We start from the raw sequence: 21,431 nt of genomic DNA, 5'->3' as shown, positions 1-21,431 counted from the left end.
CACGTCACATGTCTGAAGGTGTGTATAGCAGTGCCTTTCAAGGACATAGAAGCCATCAACAATGGTGACAACTATGCTGAGGTTTAGCAACTTCTGGCATAAAGCTATACACACAGAATAAATAAAGCTGGACTCTATTTACTACTCAACTAACGCTTGCCATCTGAGTGTGAACATCTAACCCAACTTGGCTACAGTCTCATCAGCTGCAGCATTGAGTTAGTTATCTCAAAAGCAGTTTATTATTCATCACTAGATGCACACGGTATCATTAAATCCTTGTTTTAATGCTGTTCCTATATAGATCATTTATATTCACATAAGTGTCATATGCTGTTTTAGCCACCTATCCTCACTAACCTCAGTTCTTTGCTACAAAATGGAAACAGTACTTAAATATCAGTTCCGTTACTATTCTTTTGAAATTCTTTTATACACCTTAAAACAAATAAAACCCAGTCAATTAGGTGGGACAAATATAACTAAAGCACTCTAACATAATCATCAAGATTTTGAGTTCTAAGCACCTAAATGCAGAGGATTATGACCCCAGTTATGATTTACAACTCCTAGGCTATCTGCCATTGCAAGTTCCCGAGTACATTCAGAAGGCTTTAACAAACACAACTGTTAGCTTAGCTGTCTCAGTATGGATTGATATTTTTTACTTTTTCGTCATTCAGAGCTTTTCTTGTTTTTTAAATGTATGGCCACTTCAACAATTTCCTTCTTTGTGCACTTTACCATTCTGTTTCCCCTTTTCATTGTTAAATCAGCCTGAACAAAAAAGTAACAACAATCTCTAGCCAGCATCAACATTATCTGGTTGCCCTCCCAAACATTAAAGCAAAGTTCAGAATTGTTTGAATAAAGAGGTGAAATCTTATCTCACAGAATTATAGAATCATAGAATCATTTCAGTTGGAAAAGACCTTTAAGATTATCAAGTCCAAGTGTTGACCCAGGACTGCCAAGTCCACCACTAAACCATGTCCCTACACACCACATCTACGTGGTTTTTAAACACTTCCAGGGATGGTGATTCCTCACCTCCTTGGGCAGCCTGTTCCGATGCTTACCTACCCTTTAGTGAAGAATTTTTTCCTAATATCCAATCTAAACCTCCCCTGGCATAACTTGAGGTCATTTCCTCTTGTCCTGTTGCTTGTTATCTGGGAAGAGACCTACCCCTATCTGCCTACAACCTCCTGCCAGTGAGCTGTAGAGAGCACTAAGATCCCCCCTGAGCCGCCTCCTCTCCAGACTGAACAACCCCAGATCCCTCAACCATTCCTCATAAGACTTGTTCTCTAGACCTTCACCAGCTTCATTGCCCTAACTCTCCCAGGGGTTTAGCTTCCCATTAAGCTTCCTAGGGGTCACCATCTATATTAAACTTCCAATTTAATACTGGCATACCAGAGTTTCTGAAATCCCCTTCTTAGTCTTTGACTAAATATGTATCATGGTCATATTTTACCACCTTACTTTTCACCTCTATCACTAGGTTAATAAATACTGAGTACCAGGCCAGCCCTAAAAAAACCCAGTAATCCTTCAAAACAGTAAATCACTACGATTGTAAAGGGACTTGAAATCTGCAAATTTGGTTGAATCATCTCCTGGACGCTTTAAATTTCTTGCAGAAATGAATCAACTTGTTTGTCTTAAAATAACACGCCCAAAGGATTTCAGGTGGCTTGCGCATGTCCTCATTTAGCACTAAGACATATGTTTTCAGACACTGAGTACTTCATCATGTTCTTGGCATGCCGTCTCAGAGAAAGGGAGGTCGTTGTTGTTCTTTGGTACATTATTTACAGGACTGATTATTTCTCTGACGACTTCTGGAAGGCTTCTGCAGCTGAGAATACCCTAACAATCATTTTGGGTGGAAAGCAAATAAATAGGGATGGAAAACATGATGATGTATGAATATGTATATATGTAATTCATCACGTCTCTTGTGTAACAAGTCATCCTTTGCAGGACTGAATGATGAGGCTCACACAATTATGCTTACAAAAAAGCACTGCACAAGCCACCCAGTTTTACTGTTCTACCTTAAATCTTAGACTAAGAGACTTTGCAAGCACACCAGCACGTACTGTACCCTTGGTTTAAATCCTTCAGCACGGGCTGTTCTCAGCAGCACTTCACTCTTTTACTTCTACATTGCTTTCAGCTACTATCTTTAAGTTTGCTCCCCTCCTTTTTTTTGACTAGATGGTTTCTTTCTTAACGTAAAGACATTCTGAAGCCCTTTCTGTCATGTTCTAAAACACACAAAGCACGGTCCTTAGTGCTGACACCCACAACTGCCCCAGTGTTCCAGCAAAGTGCAGGTGCCATGTGTTTCCATTGTGTGCCCAGCAGACACCAGCATCAGCATCTCCCACCCCATGTTCATGAACTCTTCTGCTAATGCAAAACACAGTCATTATGGCTGATGCACACTATGAAATTAAGATATCATAGCACACCAGCCAGGCTGCTTCCCCATTAAACAGCAGCAATGGCAGTAAATTTCCTTTTCTTGGACTTAAAGAATAAGTATTTTGTTTTTCACCCAGGTTCAAAGAGGCTTAAGGGACCTACTCCTGTGTTTTTAACCATGTCTTGATCATCACAAATGGACAGTCTACAAGCACAGTGGCACTTTTTTAAAAAAAATATTTAAATTCAAAACTTCAAAATATTTCTGCATCCATGTGCCAACTACATTTTAATCAAAGGTAACACACTACCAGCATATTTCTGTTTCACATCAGTGCACACGGTTCTGTGTTTCACTTCCATCTGCAAACTGTTTTATAGCAGTGAAGTGCAAAGACACAAATATGACATGACTTGCAATTAGGGCTTGAACCATTACCCATCCTACACCACAAAAGACTATCTAGCATGCAGTAGGTTATTCACTGAACAATGAGATAGTTGAGACAAAAATACATTTCCTGAAACATTGTAAAGTAACTTAATCTAGGAACTGTTATTTTTTCAAGAATATTAAGTTACAGAACAAAAAAATTTTCAAACCCAAAAACAAACCCTAAAAATTCAACAAGAGTTTAGTGTTAAACACGGTGCTTGATACTTCAGAACCAACTAAAGTAGTTCTTTAAACTTGAGGGCAAGTAGTCCCATTATTACACTCTTTTTTTTTTTTTTTTAAGGTAAATCTACTTAATGTATAATGCCGTACTAATTAAACAAAACCAAGTAAACAAAAAAAAAACCCTCCCAACCCAAAACAGTCAGAAAAAAACAGCACTTCATTTCCTAAACAAGAACAGCAAAAAGCCATTTAAAGTCACCTGCAGAGAATAACTTCCTAAAATACTGAGACAGAAAATTTGCCTCCAAATAAACTTCTTGCAATAGAGGAAGTACAGGACACTCTACAAACTTAATTTTTTCTTTAATACTATTCTGAGTAGTTTCAGTTTTGGATTAAAACATCTCTCTGCCAATTTGTTTTGGTTAAAATTTATTTCATTTTGTTATGAGTGCACTTCACATTACCTGCCCCAGTCTCCTTCTCTTAATTAGGCATGTTTCCTTTAAGCAGAGGGCAGGACTTAATTCCCAGGAGGACCACTTCCAAACCCATTCCCAAAAGCTGTAGCTGTTCTTACATTAGGAGAACCCAGTGTGGTTGCACATTCCACATCATTCTTTTGATCTTTGCAATTAAGATGAAGATTTGGTATTTCAAGGTACTTTTTACAGGTAGGATGTGTAAATGACATGTTCTATTACCGTTTTTTCCTCTTTCTCTCCTCAGTAAGATAGATTTTAGTGTGTACATTTCCCAGGGAAAAAAAAAAAACCCAACCAAAACCAAACCACACACTTTAAGGGTCAAATTGATACTCTGGTATTAAAGATACATAAACTAGTGCACAAGTAACAGGTAGGTGTGAAATGGTGTTTTCCCCAAGTCATAAAGGAACATAACTTACTAGAATAGGAGTTTAAGGGAGGGGAGAAAGGAAAGGTGAGAGATGAAGGAAAGAAACTGGTAAGTTTAAAAAAAAAAAAAAAAAAAGAAAAATTCACACAATTGGCTGAGCAGCTACAAGATCAACAGAGCTGAATAAGAATAAAAGCTACCTACAGCTGCCTTTATCGCTTTAGACTTTTCTTCTTCCTCATGAATTATACTGCACTGTTCCACCAGTTAAGAGCTCCTTCACTTTTAAACTTCTTGGTATTAGAGAGTCACAGTCTGTGTCCGGACCTGGCACGGTATCTCTTTCTCAGTTGTCAAACTCTTGCCCAAATAAAACAAATGCAGTTAACAAGAGTAAGCTTAAGTAACAATGCCTAAGAAGCCCTCTTGTTTTTATATATTTCCAGTCTTTGAGCAAAAGTCCAAAAAGGAGGATTAAAATTTACTGTTTGCTAGCACAATATTTCAACATTTGGGACACAGCAGTTTTACATTTGGGACACAGCAGTTTTCAGTTCTCTTTTCAACTGTAGAAACAATAGCACTCACTAAGAACACGCTTCATGGAAGCCCGTAGACACTAGCAAGCCTTTTGCCACATTCAACATGCTATTTTGCAGCAATCATAAAGCTTTTTTCCAGCCTTTATTTCAACTTTTTCTGTGTTTCTTTCACTTACAATAGTCTAACAGTGGATCTGTGACCTAAATCCCTCTAAAGTTCAGGATTAAATGTGTCTGTCAAGTTGAACATGAATCAGCTGTACAACCTTGTACAACCTTGCAGTGATGGAAGCAAGCCATGTACTAGATGGCATCAGCATAAACGCAGCCAGCAGGCAGGTGGAAGTGGTTATAACCTTTTATTTAGTACTTGTGAGACAGTATCTGGAGTATGAAGTTTTGTGCTCCACAGTACAAAACACACTAAAGCAGGTCGAGAGAAGGGTCACTACAATCATTTACAGGGCTAGAGAAAACAATGCACAAATAATGGCTAAAGAAGATGGGTTTGGTTAGTTTCAAGAAATAACAGCAGGGAGGGGAGCTACTTACTGTCTTCAAGGTTATAATGAGTGATTACAGAGAACACAGAGTCAGGCTTTTTGGAGGTGCACAGTGAGAGGACAAGCAGGAATGGTCATACACTGCAGCAAGTGCAAACTGTACATTAAGGAGAACATTTTCTCCACAAGGGCAGTTAAGACTGGTGCAGGGCACCCAGACAGGCTGTAAAACCATATCCTTAAACATATCCAAAATTCAGCTGAACAAGGTCCAATGTATTTATTCTAACTATTAGCTGTCTTTGGTTTTAGCAGGGGTTAGGCTTCCACAGATCCCTTCCAACATGAAATTATTCTACAATTCATCCATATTTGTGATACCACTCATTCTGTGCTAAGCTGCAGGTAGTCATCAAAAAGGGCAAGTTTGCTGAAAAGGCTTTTCAGTCAACTTCATAATACAAAATTCTTTCTCTAGGATGCACTTGATAAGAAAGGATGCAAACCGTGCTCTCAAAATGAGCCTTCTGCCACTGCTTTTACCACCAAACTTCTGCCACAATGTTACTGTTGCCTCCACAGTAACATCCATTTCCCAGCCCGGTTGCCTGAATAGGATTCCCATGAAGAGCGTAGGTACTTGCTCCTCATAACACGTGTTTCTTTCAACTACACACACTAGGCTGAAAAAGAAGGGAAAGAGGACAAACTGCAGAACACGCACATGGACATCACAGCTAACAAACATACCTCAGAATAACTGGAACTATGTTTTCTCTTTTGAGCAATTGTTTTGTACTCTCAGGGATGCTACTCTGTGTACCAGCAGGTAAGACTAAAACAAATGAATTGGCACACCACTTTCCCGAACTCAGCATCCAACCTGAAAGAAGCATAATGATTAGTGCAAAGATGGTTCCTCAGCTGATAATGCTTCTCAGCAACACTACACACAAATGCAGTGCCACTTACTGATGAAAAACAAACTTCTGCTCCTGAACACCTCCCCATCTCAGCTATTTTGTCACATCTCCCAAAAAACAGAGAAGTTTGTTGGCAGAAATACCAGTATTCTTCATCCTTTCTATTATATCTAATGAGTTACAGAGATGACCTGAAAAGCTCAGTTGCTTAAGAAAACCAGCAGGCTACATACTCTTTGCACATCTGAAGCTTGAAGCAACACATCTGTCCTAGACTGGCAAAACCAGATAACTATCAGAAGATGGGACCTGTTTAGTTAGATGAACGCTGACCACACTCAATGGGGTCAAAACCCTGAACTTCATCCTGGTGTAACACTGTACAGTGAAACAGCCATAATATCAAGTTCCTTCTACAGTTCTCAATGCAGTCATGACTATTCAGAAAGACCATCTCCATCAAGAGCTGTCAGGAAAGTCTAACTCCAAAAAGCATTTCCCTGGGAATGCAAAGGCCTACATAGAAGCCACCCAAATAGGAATATAACCAGAACTTTCAGAAACACTTCAAACTCTTCAAAAACATTTAGCACTGAGAAACAAAAAGCCTTCCCGCCTCCAGGGGTGAGTGATGCAACAAAACATCTGTTATATTTGACCATCACTGAGACTGAGAACATTTGCTTCAGGTCAAGACTATGTTATTAGTTGCACTACAGGGAGAAATCAGGAACTCAGTATTGCAACATGCTGGAAAAACCAAATCCTTGTGGCTAGATAGTCCCACACTGCAGGACTTCTGTTACTTTTGATGAGACAAAGAGCAGACTCATTTAACTCAGGAACCGCTTGCTCAGGATCCAGGCTGCGCAGTGGAAAGAGTTCAGGTCTGAGACAAGCAACATTCCCTCTCCTTGGAAAAATGCCGAGAACAGCAGTGAGTCCTTGGAGCAGCACTGTGAGACCCACCATCAGGAATCTGGGACTCCTCGGGCTAAGCCAGGCGTGTCTCAGTTGAGTTGCTACGAGAAGCTTCCTGCTTCACAAAGATGCCTGGAGGAAGACTTTGGCTGCTGCCTCACTGATCCTGCAGCTTGCTTTCCTGATGGGTTTGGAGACCAGGTAAACAGGCCACAGAAAAATGTACATAAACATCCCCCAAAACAGCCTACAGTATGATCTCCTCTCTGCATCAGGAAGGGCCATAGTGCCTCCCAAGCCTAGTGGTTATCCAGGTACCCATCACTCAACCAGAGATGTGCTGCAGAAGGGATCCAAACACCCTGCAGACTGCTTTGAGCCCTACAATGATGATCTGCCTTCTCCTCCTCTGTAAGGACCTCAAACCCAGACTGACATTGTCTCACTACTTGTCTCTATCACAGAATTATCCTAATGGCTGGCCAGGGTAGATTTTAGATATCCAAGATCAGAACTGATTTATCTAGCAAGATATGTGTGTACTCATCTTCTTTATTACAGCTCATTTTCTTAGTGAGTAGCTTTTATACCTAAAGTTTATCCCAGGAATTGATGGTATTTAATATTTTTACACTGGTCTTGTCAAGAATAAATAGCATGTTAAACACCATTACAGTCCAGTGCAAGTTTTCAATAAAAAAATAAAAATGTACATTTTGTATTTTATATTCTTTACAGTTTTAGATAAGGTATTCATCTCTATTTTCCTTCCATTTTAAGGTACTTTTATAACTCAAAACATTTCATATCTCCAGGCTAAAATGCCAGGTCTTCCTATTTCTACACAAATTTTAGAGTTCAATTCAACCCATGTAAACTAGACCATCAGAGAATGTTACTGTATTCCTCTTTATTTCACAAACCCTGAGGCTTTGCTAATTTTATTGTAAGTTTGATCTTTCAAACTGTATTTGTACAGTTAAATGGAAAGAAACGAAAAGGCTTTTCTGCTGCTAACAAGGGCTTGTGTAAAAGCAGGCTGCACTTTGTTTTTGTTACTATACCAATGTTTCAGCTTTCATCAGTCTCCAGGCCAGTAAAAAGACACAATGAAAGAATTCAGACTCAATCAAGGTTTACTGTGCTCTTTTCAAACAGAAGAGCAAGGGTGTTTCTAAAGCCACAAAAGAACATTTATAGCAAGGTTTTTACCACTGCCAAATACTATGCTAATAGCAAAGCTTTCAACAAGAGATTCATGGGCTGCCATGTTCAGAAGATGATTAAGATATGCATCAGACCTATGAAGAACTGAACAGGAAGTAAATGAATGGAAAAGCCAGCAACCTTTCTGCCGTACTGTAAGTCAGGCTGTCTCAGAGCAGAACTCCTTGCAGTCATATACTTTAAAAGCTGAGCAGAAGTAATCCCTTTCCATTATTTACAATCTTTCTTGAATTTAGCAGAACACACAAAATCTCACCAAAAAGCTATTTAAATGATCTTCTAAATTTCCAAATAAAGATCATTTCAAAAGGAGACTTAATTCTTTAAATAAATTTATTTAAACGCTAGGATTTTTATCAGGCCAAAATAATTTACACCTATACATTTATACCTATATAATGGGATATCTGACCAGAATTTGGCAAATATGCATCTTCCTCAGATACTGACCAGCATTCATTTGGGTATCCAACCTACAAATGGAACTACCTCTAGAGGCAAAACAGCTGATATAGTTCTTAAAATGCATTGTTTGTTGTTTTCTTGGAGTGTGTGTGTGTTTTTTAGTGGTGCTGGTTGTTTTTTTTTAAACAGACTGCGTGTGTATTTATATAAAGATACAGAATATTTTAATGCTTCTTTATTTCAATGGACATATGGCAAAAGACAGCTCCACCTGTTTACATGTAAACACATACTGTTCCAGGAAATGTATCTATCTACGTAAAAGGGTTAAGGCAAAACTCCAATGTACCTACTATGTTAGTAATGTGGTTTCAGTGCACTTATCTCATCCTGTAAAGATGGCGCTTAATGTCAGCATGCCCACAGTAAGCAACACCAAACAAATACTCCCCGAAAGCCAGTACTGGCAGCATTACTAAACTCCACAGGAAATTAGATCTTCAAAACCCATATACCCATGTTATGTATTTACGGATGGAACAAATTAAATAGTAAGTAAACAGGATGTAGCATGCATAAAGCCTTTATGCTGGCTGGAATTCTGCACAGTGCTTTGCCTGCCTCCTCCAGAACTGACCTCAGAAAAATCAAATGTGCTACATAGCTATCCAGCTCAGGTTTTGTTCCGTAAGGAAAGGGAAAAGTAGCTCCATAGTTTTGTGTTCTAGTTTGTTTTATGGACCATAACTTGTCATTTTGTCTCCCTCTATGATGCAGTTTCCTAAGACTTGCAATTCGCCTTTAAAAAGAAATAGGACTTCAAATTGCTTGCAATAAACAGTTCTGGACAGCTTACTAGCCTGTGTCACTTGCTGAAGTTTGTAACAACATAGTTCTTTCACTCAAAGTGAAATGACAGACAAAATATGCAGTTTCCTCAGGCATAAATGGAAGAAAACAGTAAAAAAAAAGGCAAATCCCCCTTGAAGATGGTGTAAAACCACTTAATGTTCCATCTGAGAACCTGAGTATGAAGCAGCTACAGCAAAAGGAGAGATTCATGCTCTATTTACAAATTTTGTGGAGATGGTCTTAAATTTGAAATGGCGCTTGCTTCAAAAGCTTCACCCAAAATTTTCAATGACCTGTTGCCAGCTCATCTTCAGCCGCCTTCTTTCTACACTGATCCCTTCTGAAACAGTCAATAGGACTTCCAGACATCCCCACTACCACTTTCCTTGACACAGCTAATGAAATGAATATGCAAATCAAGAACACCTGAGAGCAGTGCTCCAATCTATTCAGCTCAACAAATATGGCCAAAATTGCTTATTTTCTTTATTTCTCTTTCTTCTCCTTCCTCAGAACTCCTCTCTCCACCCTTGCTGATTTCAGCCAGAGAAGATGGAGTTCCCAGTGGCCTGCAGACATTTGGGGGCATTGGGGAATGGACATGTCTCCTTCTACATTTCTCCTACGCCTTTCCTTGCAGGAGGAGGAGGAGACCACATTCAGAAGATATCAGAAAGCAAAATCTTGAGCTGTGTGTCCTCCCACAGCTAACTGTTGGAGCTCCTGCCACATGCAGCCAGGCAGAGAAAGAGGAAAATTGGCTGTCAGGCACCTTGCTTGCAAGAGTAATGTGGGCAAGCACATGCACACCTCAGAGTAATAAGCAGCCTTTCAAAGCCCAGAAAACAACAGAATTTATTTTCCTTGCACTGAAAATATGGAAACAGGATAGGATCAGATTTCCCATCACTGCACAGGGCTCCCACACTGCCAGTGTCACACATGGTGCAGTTTTTCAGGCAGGTGGCCACTGCAGGAGGGCTCAGCTACACCAAACGGAATTCAAAGCTTTGCTTTCAAATGTAATTCACTCCTTATTTCCAGAGGGAAAAAAAGCAAAAAAGTAGTAGTAAGGAAAATACGCTTACCATCTGACACAGCTGGTCTTAGTAAAGAGAGTAAGAGGCAACGTTCATGCTAGAAAAGCTCTGTCATTTAGTATTAGGGTCATAAAAAACTCAGAATATACCTTAAGTGTTGGGAAAACCAGTGTGCAATCCACCAAGATCTTCTGCTACAGGCAGTACCCGAGGTAAAACTGTAAAACCTCAAGTCTAAGCACAGAGCAGAGTGAAAGCATTTCCCTTCTCTCAAGCCAGTGCTGCCTCATATCACAGCTGCAGTGGAAGGAGCCTTTTGACTAAACATAGGAATTGGGACCAGAACAGGCCACTAATTTTTTTTTCCTTCTCAGCAAAAGCAGCAATTGATAAACAACACAATTTCCAGCTTCCCTACAGAGAATGAAGATGTTCTGTAGCATGATGAATGAGCAATGAATGCTGTAAAGATGTAGATCTGTTCTAAAAAGTCATTAATAAATATGTGTCAATGGACAATGTGACATCTGGGGTTGTTTCAAGTTTTTTGCATTTAGGCTCAATAAGAAGTGTGACTGTAGTGCCCTCCTTTTCTTGTTTCTCATTTTATCTCTGTTTATCATTTACAAGATTGCCTTAAATTTTGTTTCACTCTTTGAAGTTCAACTACAAAGTTAACAACTTGTTATGACTCTAGCGCAAGATACATGTGCACAAAATAAATAACAGAATTCCATAAACATTAGTAAATTACAGCTACACTTCAACAAAAAACAAGTCAGAAATTTGTTTCATGATCAACTCTCAAATGTTTCTATACAGCACCATATTGGGCTCACATGTTAGATGCTTAGGCTGCCCTCGGTGTCAGCTAATTATTAAGCAATAATTAAGAACCAGGTTATTGCAGCCTTCACTGGATACCACAGGAAGGGGACACAGAGGAAAGGGCAACCGATCTAACCATTCACACAAAGCAGCAAAGGTGGTCGATAGATTGTTTCCTCTCAAAGGTGGCAAGTAATTACTTCAAAAACAAAGTTGAACTTCAACATTCATAAGCATTTTTCAAGGCGTATGTAATAGAAAAACAGTGGGGGCTTCTTAATGTGATTATGGTGAATACTCACACACAGAGTATCGGTGAAAGATTACAGAAGATTTTGGTTTTTTACTGTGCCTTACCTCCTTCAGACAAGTTTGTAACAGCCTTCTCACAGCTGTTCCTTTTCTATTTCCTTAAAACAGCTTACAGCATTACTGTTGCAGAAATCTAGTATTTCTGATTAATAATCTACTAAAGGCATGCTGTAGGTATTTGTAAAGACCATACTATAGATGAAATGTTATAGTTGTTAGAGAGTTCATGAGTTGGCTGTACATCTAATTCTTCTACAATATGTTGGCAGTTTACTCTGGAGTCCCAGACAAAAGCCTATTACTCTTACTCCATTAAGACCTTTCTCTCTTGATGAAAAGTTCAGCGTAAAATAGCCTTAAGAGTACATAAAATGCAAAAAATCATTGTGGTATAGAGCAATACCAGTTTTTATAAGCCTAATGTTATATCAGTTCCTGCATTTCACTGAGTATGGTATATAGTGAGAATGAGGTTCTAAAAAAAAGCTATTGAAAGTCATTATGTTATAATCTGTATCTCTAATATTTTGAAGAATTCAGGTTTAAATCGTGCCTAGATGTGGTTTTCAGCTTAAACTCTTTTGAGCCAGGCAGCCTTATTTCACATAAACCTCACTACTTATGTAATCATATGCAAGATTAAATTCTACCAGATCAGCTGCTAATTACAATGCTTGCTTTCAGGACACAAATCCTGCTGACTTCTTAAGAATACCCAAATCCTCATGCTTTGCAAAATAAAGGCAAGCAGCACTGCTCATCATTTGCATGCCTTTAGAACCATCCTTCATAGAACTCCATTGCCTCACCACTGCTCCGAGTCTTTTTAAGACTGTTGTATTTCAAAGAAAACAACTGCCTCTCACTTATATACCAGAATGACCCTATGGTAGCCACGATGCTCACCTGAAATCTGTGTCAAGTATGGAGATGAACCAAGGATGGGGTGAGTTTTCTCTGAGGGTTAAGTGGAAGAAAAGGAGCCGACATCATCTTTCACATTACCACTGTGTAGGGAAGGTTGTGTCACACTACTCACCCATGTTCATCTTAATAGGTAAATTTTCTCTGCTCGCAGCCTCCACAAGGTGTCTCCGAGCCTCCATCACAGCTTCCTTTTGTTTGAGGTTCATGAAGGACTCCCAGAGAGCTTTGGCAGCTGGATCACTATAAGAAAATGACAGGGTTACACTAAACATTGCTTGAATAATGGAGTAAGCTTAAGACAACATTTATATTCTAAGATGAGCACTTCTATTTAGTAACTCCTCTGAGGTGGGCAGGATACAAGCAAAAATAAAGTGATCGTAAAAGCTCGTTTTTTCTTAGCAGGACAATTATTACAGCTACAGAAAAAAAATCTAGGATTTTTTTGCTACTAATTATAACGTGTTAGGATTGACATATTAAAAAAAGGTATGTCAGCCTCAACATAACCACTACCATTCAACCATGGGAATATCAGGAACAGTCCAAACTTCTTCAGCCACCAAAAAGCTATGGAAAGGGTGCGCCCTAACTTCCCCGTGGCAGTTTAAATATCCCAAAGCCAATACTTCACTTCCAATGCTGAAGGCTGTTGGTATGATGTGATGAACTACCAACACTTCAGGTTTCGTGGATTCTCCTTGCATGAAAAGGATAATCCATAACAGAATGAACCATCAGTACTTCTGCATTTACAGATTTCCTTTTTATTGTTGCTGTTGCTAAGCTTAAATCAGGAATTTGTGAGGCTCATCTGCATTCTGTTCCCTGTCAGTCTTCTCTCTCCTCCAGGACACTGCATTTGTCGCTGTTGTGAATGAATTCAGGGGGAGAACCCTCACCTGGGGCTACAGCCACATATTGGGATTAACTGTGTTGGATTCTTTTTTTATTTATTTTTTCTTAAACAAAAAACTTCCCTCTAGTTTTTCCTCAGGAGACATTCAACTCCTAAACACATTTTGATGGCATTTACAACACGCTTATAAACACGCCAATACAAGCTTTGTTTCATGGAAAATAAAACACCCCAACAATTCATTTGATACCCATTACAGAGCAGCTGTGCTTACAGTCTGCTGCAACAGCAAGGCTATATTTAGCAAATCTGTGATATCTCCCAAACCAGGTAAGAGGATTGCCAAGCCCCACTTCTGTCATCCCAGGAACCCACATCCTCTGTCAAAGCCTGAGTGGGTGGAAGGACCATGGGAAGAAGGTCGAGTTACCCTTCTTCTGAACAAACCACAAATGAATAGGAACAGCAAATTTCATGCCATGCTTTAAGAAAGGAGAAGACAGACGATCTGACATAATCTTTCAATTTCTCTTCCACATAGTACTAACTTGACCTTCCTCCAGTGATGGAGGCAGGAGGCAGTGCATCCCAAAGTGGCCAGGGCATCTGCAGCAGCTCCCTCTTTCCATCGCCAAGTGTGATCTGAGTGCTGATGCTGCGCACTGTTCATGGGCAGCAGCTCCAAGGGGATTCCTCACAAGAAAAAGCATGCTGATTTGTAACATATGATAGTGCAAGAATTAAGGAAGAGTCTTTCAAAGCAACTAGATGCTTCAACACAATCTTCCTTAAGTAATGGATCCCTGGGTATGCTATTTTTACAAGCGATCTGCCCAATTATTGTGATTCACTGAGTTTCTTTTTTTCTTCCCGCTGCTTTGCTGAATACAGTGGTTTAGGTATCATATAGAGATCAATACATAAACAGGATGAGATCAATATATATTAACAGCTCATATACATAGCCATCTGACGAGGTCAATCCACAGAAAGCAACAGTTGCTACACTCAACCATTTTTTTTAAAATATAATAGGGAAAAAGACCAACAAAAGTAATCACATGCATTGTATATTTTCTGCTGAAAACACTTCTCCTGCTCCCCCTCTACTACACTTTCAGAGGACTTTTGCTTTGAACAACTGCCCGCTCCTTAACTTCATCAATGCCAAGACAGGAATGGCTGCTGGGAATGAGTCAGCAGGATGCAGTACAGGGCTCTGGTGTGGCCTCTTGCCTGATCTGAGAAGTTACCACAAAATTTTCCTTTTAGAGATTTCTAATGCTCGGAAACAATATTATCTTATCATCCCCTTTTGGTGAGACATTTGTCTGCGACTGTCTTCCAGCTCTTGTAATGGTGCCCTTCCCCTCCTCTTTTTCCCATCTGCAGTTCCTCTGCTTTGGTCCAAATGTCCTAATGTGATGACACTGGTGCTGTGAACAGCGATTAGTATGGGATACAGTACCTCAATTCAAGTTCCTCCTTTCTCTTGCATTCCTTGACTTCTCAAGGATTATTTATATACTTTACACACTGTCTAGTGTACCACTGTACTTGAAAGTAGTTTTCTGAAGCTAAGTAGATTTTTTAAAATTATTTTACATATTACACAATATGTAAAGATATTGACTGAATCATGTTGGTTTGATTAAGAAAAAATAAATTCTTTACAGTTACACTACGATACAGATCAGGAACTCTAAACCACCCTTCAAAATAAATGTCACAACAATAGGTAAGTATTACAGTGCACACTTCTGTGCATCTCTATTCCAAAATGTTTTGCAGGGCATGGCAAGCGTGACAAAGAGAAGAGAGCACCAACATTCTGGGGTTTCTGTCATTAACCAGTTTCACCAACAAGCTTAGAGTCTTCCTCACAGGTTTTGATACCCTGTCCCTTCCTTTTACCATCATGCTCACAGTACCTAATCAGCCAGACATCTCAGAAAACAGAATATAATAAAAACAAGTGTAGCAGTTATCTGGTAGACAAATTAGAAGTTTATTAAACAAAAACATTACGTTATGTCCAGAGATAAGGCTGAAGTCTTTGAAAAGTCCTGTCAGACTCAGCCATGCCATTTGATATACTGAAAGCAAGGCAAATTTCTCCCTTCCCTCATGCTCAAATGTTACATTTTTTAATGAGCCACTCTAGTTCAAAAACTAATTTAACTGCATATTATTTGGAATTTAGAACAACAAAAAAAGTTAAAGGAAGAGAGAGAAATCCAGACACCTAAGAGATGCAGCTTCCCTACTTCTGGTATTTGCATGCCCATTTTCAAAGCTGAATCATGAAGACAAAGAGGGGAAAAGGACCAAATGATCAGACCCATAATCTGTGTGAATCCTAAAAGGAGACAGCAGCTGGCCATTGTGCCAAGAAAGAGGTACTGATGAGAAAGTCAGAAAGACTGGGATGTTCTATGCTGACCGAAGACGGCTGCAGCAAGTTCAAAGCAGTTCTGATTTACAGCCTCCAGAAGCACCCTTTCTTTAATTAAGGACCAGAGAGACAGAAAAATAAAAGTATAAATCAAGGATAGAACAAGTTAGCTGTGAAGCAGCTAACAAGCTGGGTTCCCAAATTCACAATACCCAAAGGAAAGACAGCTCAATGAAGTCTGCTGTTCACTGGTAGCAAGATGCCAGGGTAAAAAAGCCAAAGCCTTGAGCAGATGTAAGGGTACAGTTTGGGAAGCAGTTCTTCTGGTGACAGCGTGTTAACTTCAGCAACATTCACTGTGGCGGAACTTGTTCTCATTCCCATGGCACTCCTTTCAGCTGTAGCAACATATTCCATATGGGACTATGCATTGAGTCAGATAGGAAAAAGTTGGTAGTTTTTAAACACAGCTCCGATCCCTAAACTAATTGTTTGACCTAGACGTTTGCAAGATTATAATCAAACACATAATCTTGCACCTGTTAGAAAAATAACTTATTCTCTTGATCTATTCTGATCCAGTCCTGCAAGGACAGTACTGCCAAGGTTATCTGACAGACAGAATTGTCTATGATTGTCTGTAGCCCTAGTCTCAAAGCTACTTATTTTGAACACGTCTTGAGAGAACAGGGGAGGCTGGTGGCACTGGGATGTGCTATTACCAAGCTGGGGATAGTAGTCTGGAAATAGGTGAAATCAAATGCTACCCTATGGAGAACACTTACAGTAGACGCAAACCTGAAGGCAAAGACAGAAACCTGGGGACACTTACTGCCCTGGAGAGTCAAATGCACACCACCAAAATTTTAGACTTGGCTGAAATGATAGGCCTCTTGCTTCACACCACCAGTACAGAAAGATATTTACTTCCCTTACTGCTCCAGGTTTTGTCTATTACTGATAAATTACTCAAACATGGTCTTCCAGGTCACTAATGCAAGAACAAGAGGTCAGGAAGCAGTAAGCCCATACCAGAAAAATATGTCCACTCAATGACTAAGTGTTCCACATTCACAATTATGTTTTCAGATCTACCAACAGGCCATTCTTAACCTCCCTAGCATTTATAGTTTGGCAACACATTTCTCCAATCAGCATATATAATTAACCAAATGAAAACATGTCACTCTTGTCCAACCAGCATTCCATAATCGCCAAAATTATCAGCCACATCTGTAGTCTCTGGCAAGCTATTGCAAATTATTTTAATGCAATCTAATTTCCAGTCAAGAAGCATAAAATTGACGTGTACATTATCTATTACTGGACTTTTGCCTGGACTGCTTTGGCTAACAGGACAAATTCAGATCATCCTGTTTTCCCCTCATAAAACACAGGCATAACAAAATTTTTCTTTCAGTTACATGTAACCCTTCCCATGTCCCCAGGCTTACTGAAAAACAGGTCAAGAGTCTCTTCCATAATCTTTTCACAGGCCAAATGGAGAAGTCAGTATCCATATCCAGTTTCCTCCCCAGATCTCCCATAGCTCAAATCAAATACAGTTTTGTTTTGGTTTTAAACTGCTTGGGGTCAGGTGAAAGCACAGCCTACATCAGAAACAGCAAGTAACCAGGTGGAGGCCATCATACAAGTAAGATGTTAAGGAAGGAGCATAAACAAATGCAGTTATTTCTACACCTGGCAAAGGACACGGGATTTCAAAAGCAACTTGCTGACACATGCTTTGAATAAGTGACCAAAAAAAAAAAAAAAAAAAAAAAAATGAGTGGGCTTCAAAAATGAACCAGCTGAAATGACAGCATTTCAGCATAAAAAAAAAGTAGTCATTTATACTTTTACAGATTAAAAAAAAATCAGTAGTAAAATTGCAATAGTCTTAACATGAGACAGATTCTGCGGTTGTTGTATCAGCAAAACTTTCACCTTTTGTCTATATAGCTTTACAGCTCAGCTGTGCCTGTTTATTTTCACAAGAGGAAGGGTGGAGAGAAAAATTCAATAAATATTAGAGCTTCATTAATACCACAAAGCTGACCAAAACTGAGCAACTGCTTAAAAAAAAAAAAAGTGTGTGCTGCCAACATATCCTTTGCAATAACTCACACTCATTTAAAGACAACACAACATCCAGACTAAGTGCACAGCGCTTCAAAAAACACCACCAGGGTGGTTTGGAGACCATTACTATGAAGGACAAGTCCACTGCTGGCAATATGTCATTCAAATACCAATAAACCAAAGAGAAGCACAAGCCTGCACTAAGATGCAATGATCTGGCTATGAGCCTCATATCAAGAGACAGCCTCCCTCCTCCAATTGCCCCGCTGTTTCCGAGAGCGCAGAGGCTGCACAAGGCTATGCTGGATACGCAGCGCATTCCTGGACACACATGCCAGCCCGACAGCTCCGGGGGGACAGCCAAGTCCCCGACTGCACCCCTCTCCACACACAGCAGCGCCCACTGGAAGGGACCAACGGCGACATGTGGAACAGCCTCCCCTGAACAGCCTCTGCTCCGTGCCACGGGGATGCTGCGGGAAATGCTGAGGGGATGAGAAGAGCTGACCCCCGCACCGCCGAGCTGCTGGGACACAGCTGTGCTCAGAGAAAGAAGCTGCTCTTCATTTCACCCTTCCAAAAGTGACCAAACTTTTTACAATTTATTGCTCTATTACAATTTTTCAAGAATGTTCCGTCTAGAAACAGCTATCAGTATTTCCAGGACTTCAGCCTCTAGCATTGCTGTGTATTTGCACGCGCTCAGAGCACATGCACTCGATGGGCTACCCAACGTGTGTTCAGCTGAAAATGCAGCAATATTTTCTTCAAAGAAAAACACAAACACCCCAAAACCTCTTCAGATAAATGTAAATTGCACATCCCCAGAAGGGATAACACTTTTTATTTCCAAGAAAGTAAAATGATGTTTTAAAATGGCTTTTAGCAGCAGACCGTAATTCTGCTGTTGGACGTTTCATATGGTTGGCAAATCTGCCCAGCTTAATTGCACCTCACAGACAGTAGGAACTTGAACTATTTTCCAATCCACCCTAAGCTTAGAGAAAAAGGTAAACTATCGTGCTTCCAGAAAACCACAGAAGGAGCACTGGATATTACCATCCTCACCATAGAATAGTGAAAATACTGCAACATGGCAAAACACACAAAACTTTTTAAAAAACAAACTCTTTGCAGCCATTCACTTTAGAACGTTATTCTCACATCCTCACTTACATGTGTGTTAAAATGCCCTCCACACTGGTTTCTATGATTAGAACATGCAAATAGTACTAAAAAAAAAAAAGTCTCACAGCCAACATTAAAGAACATAAATATGTTCCTGAATAATTTAACGGTTATTTCCCAGTTTCACTCCAAGCCCTCAAGCCACTCAGTGGGTGTAATCTGCTCTAGACTCAACTGTGGCTGTGTACTTTGGCACCGAGTCAAAACAGAGAGGTTATTGTTTGATTTATATGCCAAGAGCCTCTTAGATAAAGGGCTAATGGCAGGCAGATAGCTTCAGCCTTTGCATGTGGTGTTTATACAGACCCTTCTTTCCTCTCTCTCCTTTCTGCGTATACTCCAGGAAGGCTGTGTCACATCAAGATCAAGTTAATTTATTAACTCATACTAGCATAATTTGATTGATAAACAATTGATTCACTGAAGGTCATGGGGAGTGCTGCTAAAACACCGAATTTTCTGCCGCAACAATGCATAAGGTTCTGAGATTCCTCCCCCCCCCCCCCCCCCCCCCCCGGCAACAACAATTTTAAAGCAGTATCTATGAGAAATTAATCTGTCAATTAAAGTGCACTGCAAAGTTCAGAAGATATTTCAGTACTTCATGAGATATTTGAGCAAAAAATAAGTCCTATTATTTTATATATATTTATATAAATAAGGGGAAGGGTCGCATAAAAGTGTTTTCTGTATTGTTAGTTTTGTAAATTATAGAACTTTTCCAGAAAGAAAACCACAGGCCTTGTCTATGTGATATACTTTGCTATTTACTATGGCCAAACTAGGCGTATTTCCTAGATGTTTCTGTACTGTTAAAATACTCTTATAGGGAACGTAGTCCTATATGGCCAAATTATTATTTACCAGATGTTAGCAAACTTAATTATCAAATCATAAAGTTATATTATTTTCCTGCAAGACAAAGCAGCATAAATTTCTAATTTAAAAAAATCTCATTCTAAAAATACAGGAAAAAAAATAATTAAAAATTGACTAGACTTTTAACGGTCTTTTGCCACCAATTTATTTTAAAACATTTATTTTAAACAGCGGGCAGATAAAACAGAAGCTGCCAAGCATTTTAAAAGCAGTTTTAAGATAACACTCAAGGTGCTGCAAATCAGCTTGCAGCCAGCAAGGCTAAAGTATATGAACAAAAACAGGAGCTGATGATCAGCCATGAAGTTCTACAATAGATTATCCTCTGGACTACCTGAAATATTTGTAAGCAATAAGTGTTAGAAGTAACACATTTTTGTTAGGAATTTATTAGTCACTGTATGTTGTTCAGTGAACTGTACAGTTCACAGTATGTTGTTCAATATATAGGTATACATACCAAGAAAGTACAATATTAATCAGACTAATACAGTAGACTTGTTCATAAAAAGACATGATTTGCCACTGGAAGTCAAAAATTCTGCAGTATTTTGCCTCCTCTCCCCTGTTTTTACCTTAGCATGGATACCCCTGTGCCAGTAATACTGATCCAGCAATACAGGATCATTTTGCAAACCAAACTGGGAAGCAGAGAACTTGCTTTGCCTAGACCTTGACAGCCAGGAGGGACTGCCAGGCAGCTCCAGAGGATACAGCCCAAGTTTTCCTTTGTTACTGGTTTTGTGTACAGCTGACTCAACATGGCCATAAAACAAACCGGCAGAGCACAGAGGCTACTCTTAGAAAGCTCTCGCTCGCAAACGAAGGGTACACTGTCTAGTGCACCAAGGGAAAGTTGGTTAAAACAGAGCAATAAGAGAGGGAACAGTTGTTATATGCAAGTTATTATATTCCAGCTATTATGTTTAGCTTCATAAAGGCATACCTACAGTTAATGACAATTCAAGGCAATGCTGCACTGGTCAAGTTAACTTCAATTTTGCAACCGTTTTCAGATGCAGGATGATAAAACAGGCTGTTAATTACCATTAGGAGAATAGAAAATATGATTCATCAGACACAACCAATGACTAAGACCAACAGGAATAGGAAAGTATTCTTTGAATATGTTTCTGAGTATCATGAGAGACTAAGTTTTGGTTCATCTTACACTGAAGTATGGGACATGATTTTCACAGACATAGTAGCAAAAGTCTAAAAAATGCTGAGAATACACATAATCACAAGATCATTTCAGACAAGAATTGTGAAAGAATTATCTCAAAACAGCTTTTTAAAAAATTGTGATTTTAAGTTGCAAACCCACTCTGTTTCATATAAACCATTGTGTCCCAATAAAACCATGACCACTATACTCCAAACCAGAAGAAACATGCTCCCTGTTATCAGTAGAGCATGGGAGAACTTAAAACCAAACAATTCAGAAGGTTCTTATAAACATAACCAACACAGCAACCCCAAACTGCCCCACACTGTTCTGTTTACCTACAGCTCTTTGCTTGGGGCTGAATTCCTTTCCCCTCCTTCACAGATAATGGACAGTAAATCAGATTCTTAAAATCCGACATTTTTTTGGTCCCACAGGTGAACTGAATTACAATAAAATTTAAG

At 39.4% G+C, this 21,431-nt stretch overlaps 1 protein-coding gene across 1 annotated transcript in view; it reads right to left on the bottom strand.

Annotated features, from left to right (window-relative positions):
* The window catches only part of SCFD2 (sec1 family domain containing 2), a 199,821-nt gene that overhangs the window by 152,802 nt on the left and 25,588 nt on the right, over positions 1-21,431 (bottom strand). Inside the window, exon 4 of the mRNA XM_056362349.1 lies at positions 12,509-12,636. Coding sequence (XP_056218324.1) covers positions 12,509-12,636 — 128 coding nt within the window. The remainder of the gene's footprint in view (positions 1-12,508; positions 12,637-21,431) is intronic.

The sequence above is a fragment of the Falco biarmicus genome, chromosome 1, assembly GCF_023638135.1.
Source record: "Falco biarmicus isolate bFalBia1 chromosome 1, bFalBia1.pri, whole genome shotgun sequence".
Taxonomy (NCBI): domain Eukaryota; kingdom Metazoa; phylum Chordata; class Aves; order Falconiformes; family Falconidae; genus Falco; species Falco biarmicus.
Note: the sequence above shows the minus strand (reverse complement) of the source record. Positions and strands in the feature narration are given on the sequence as shown.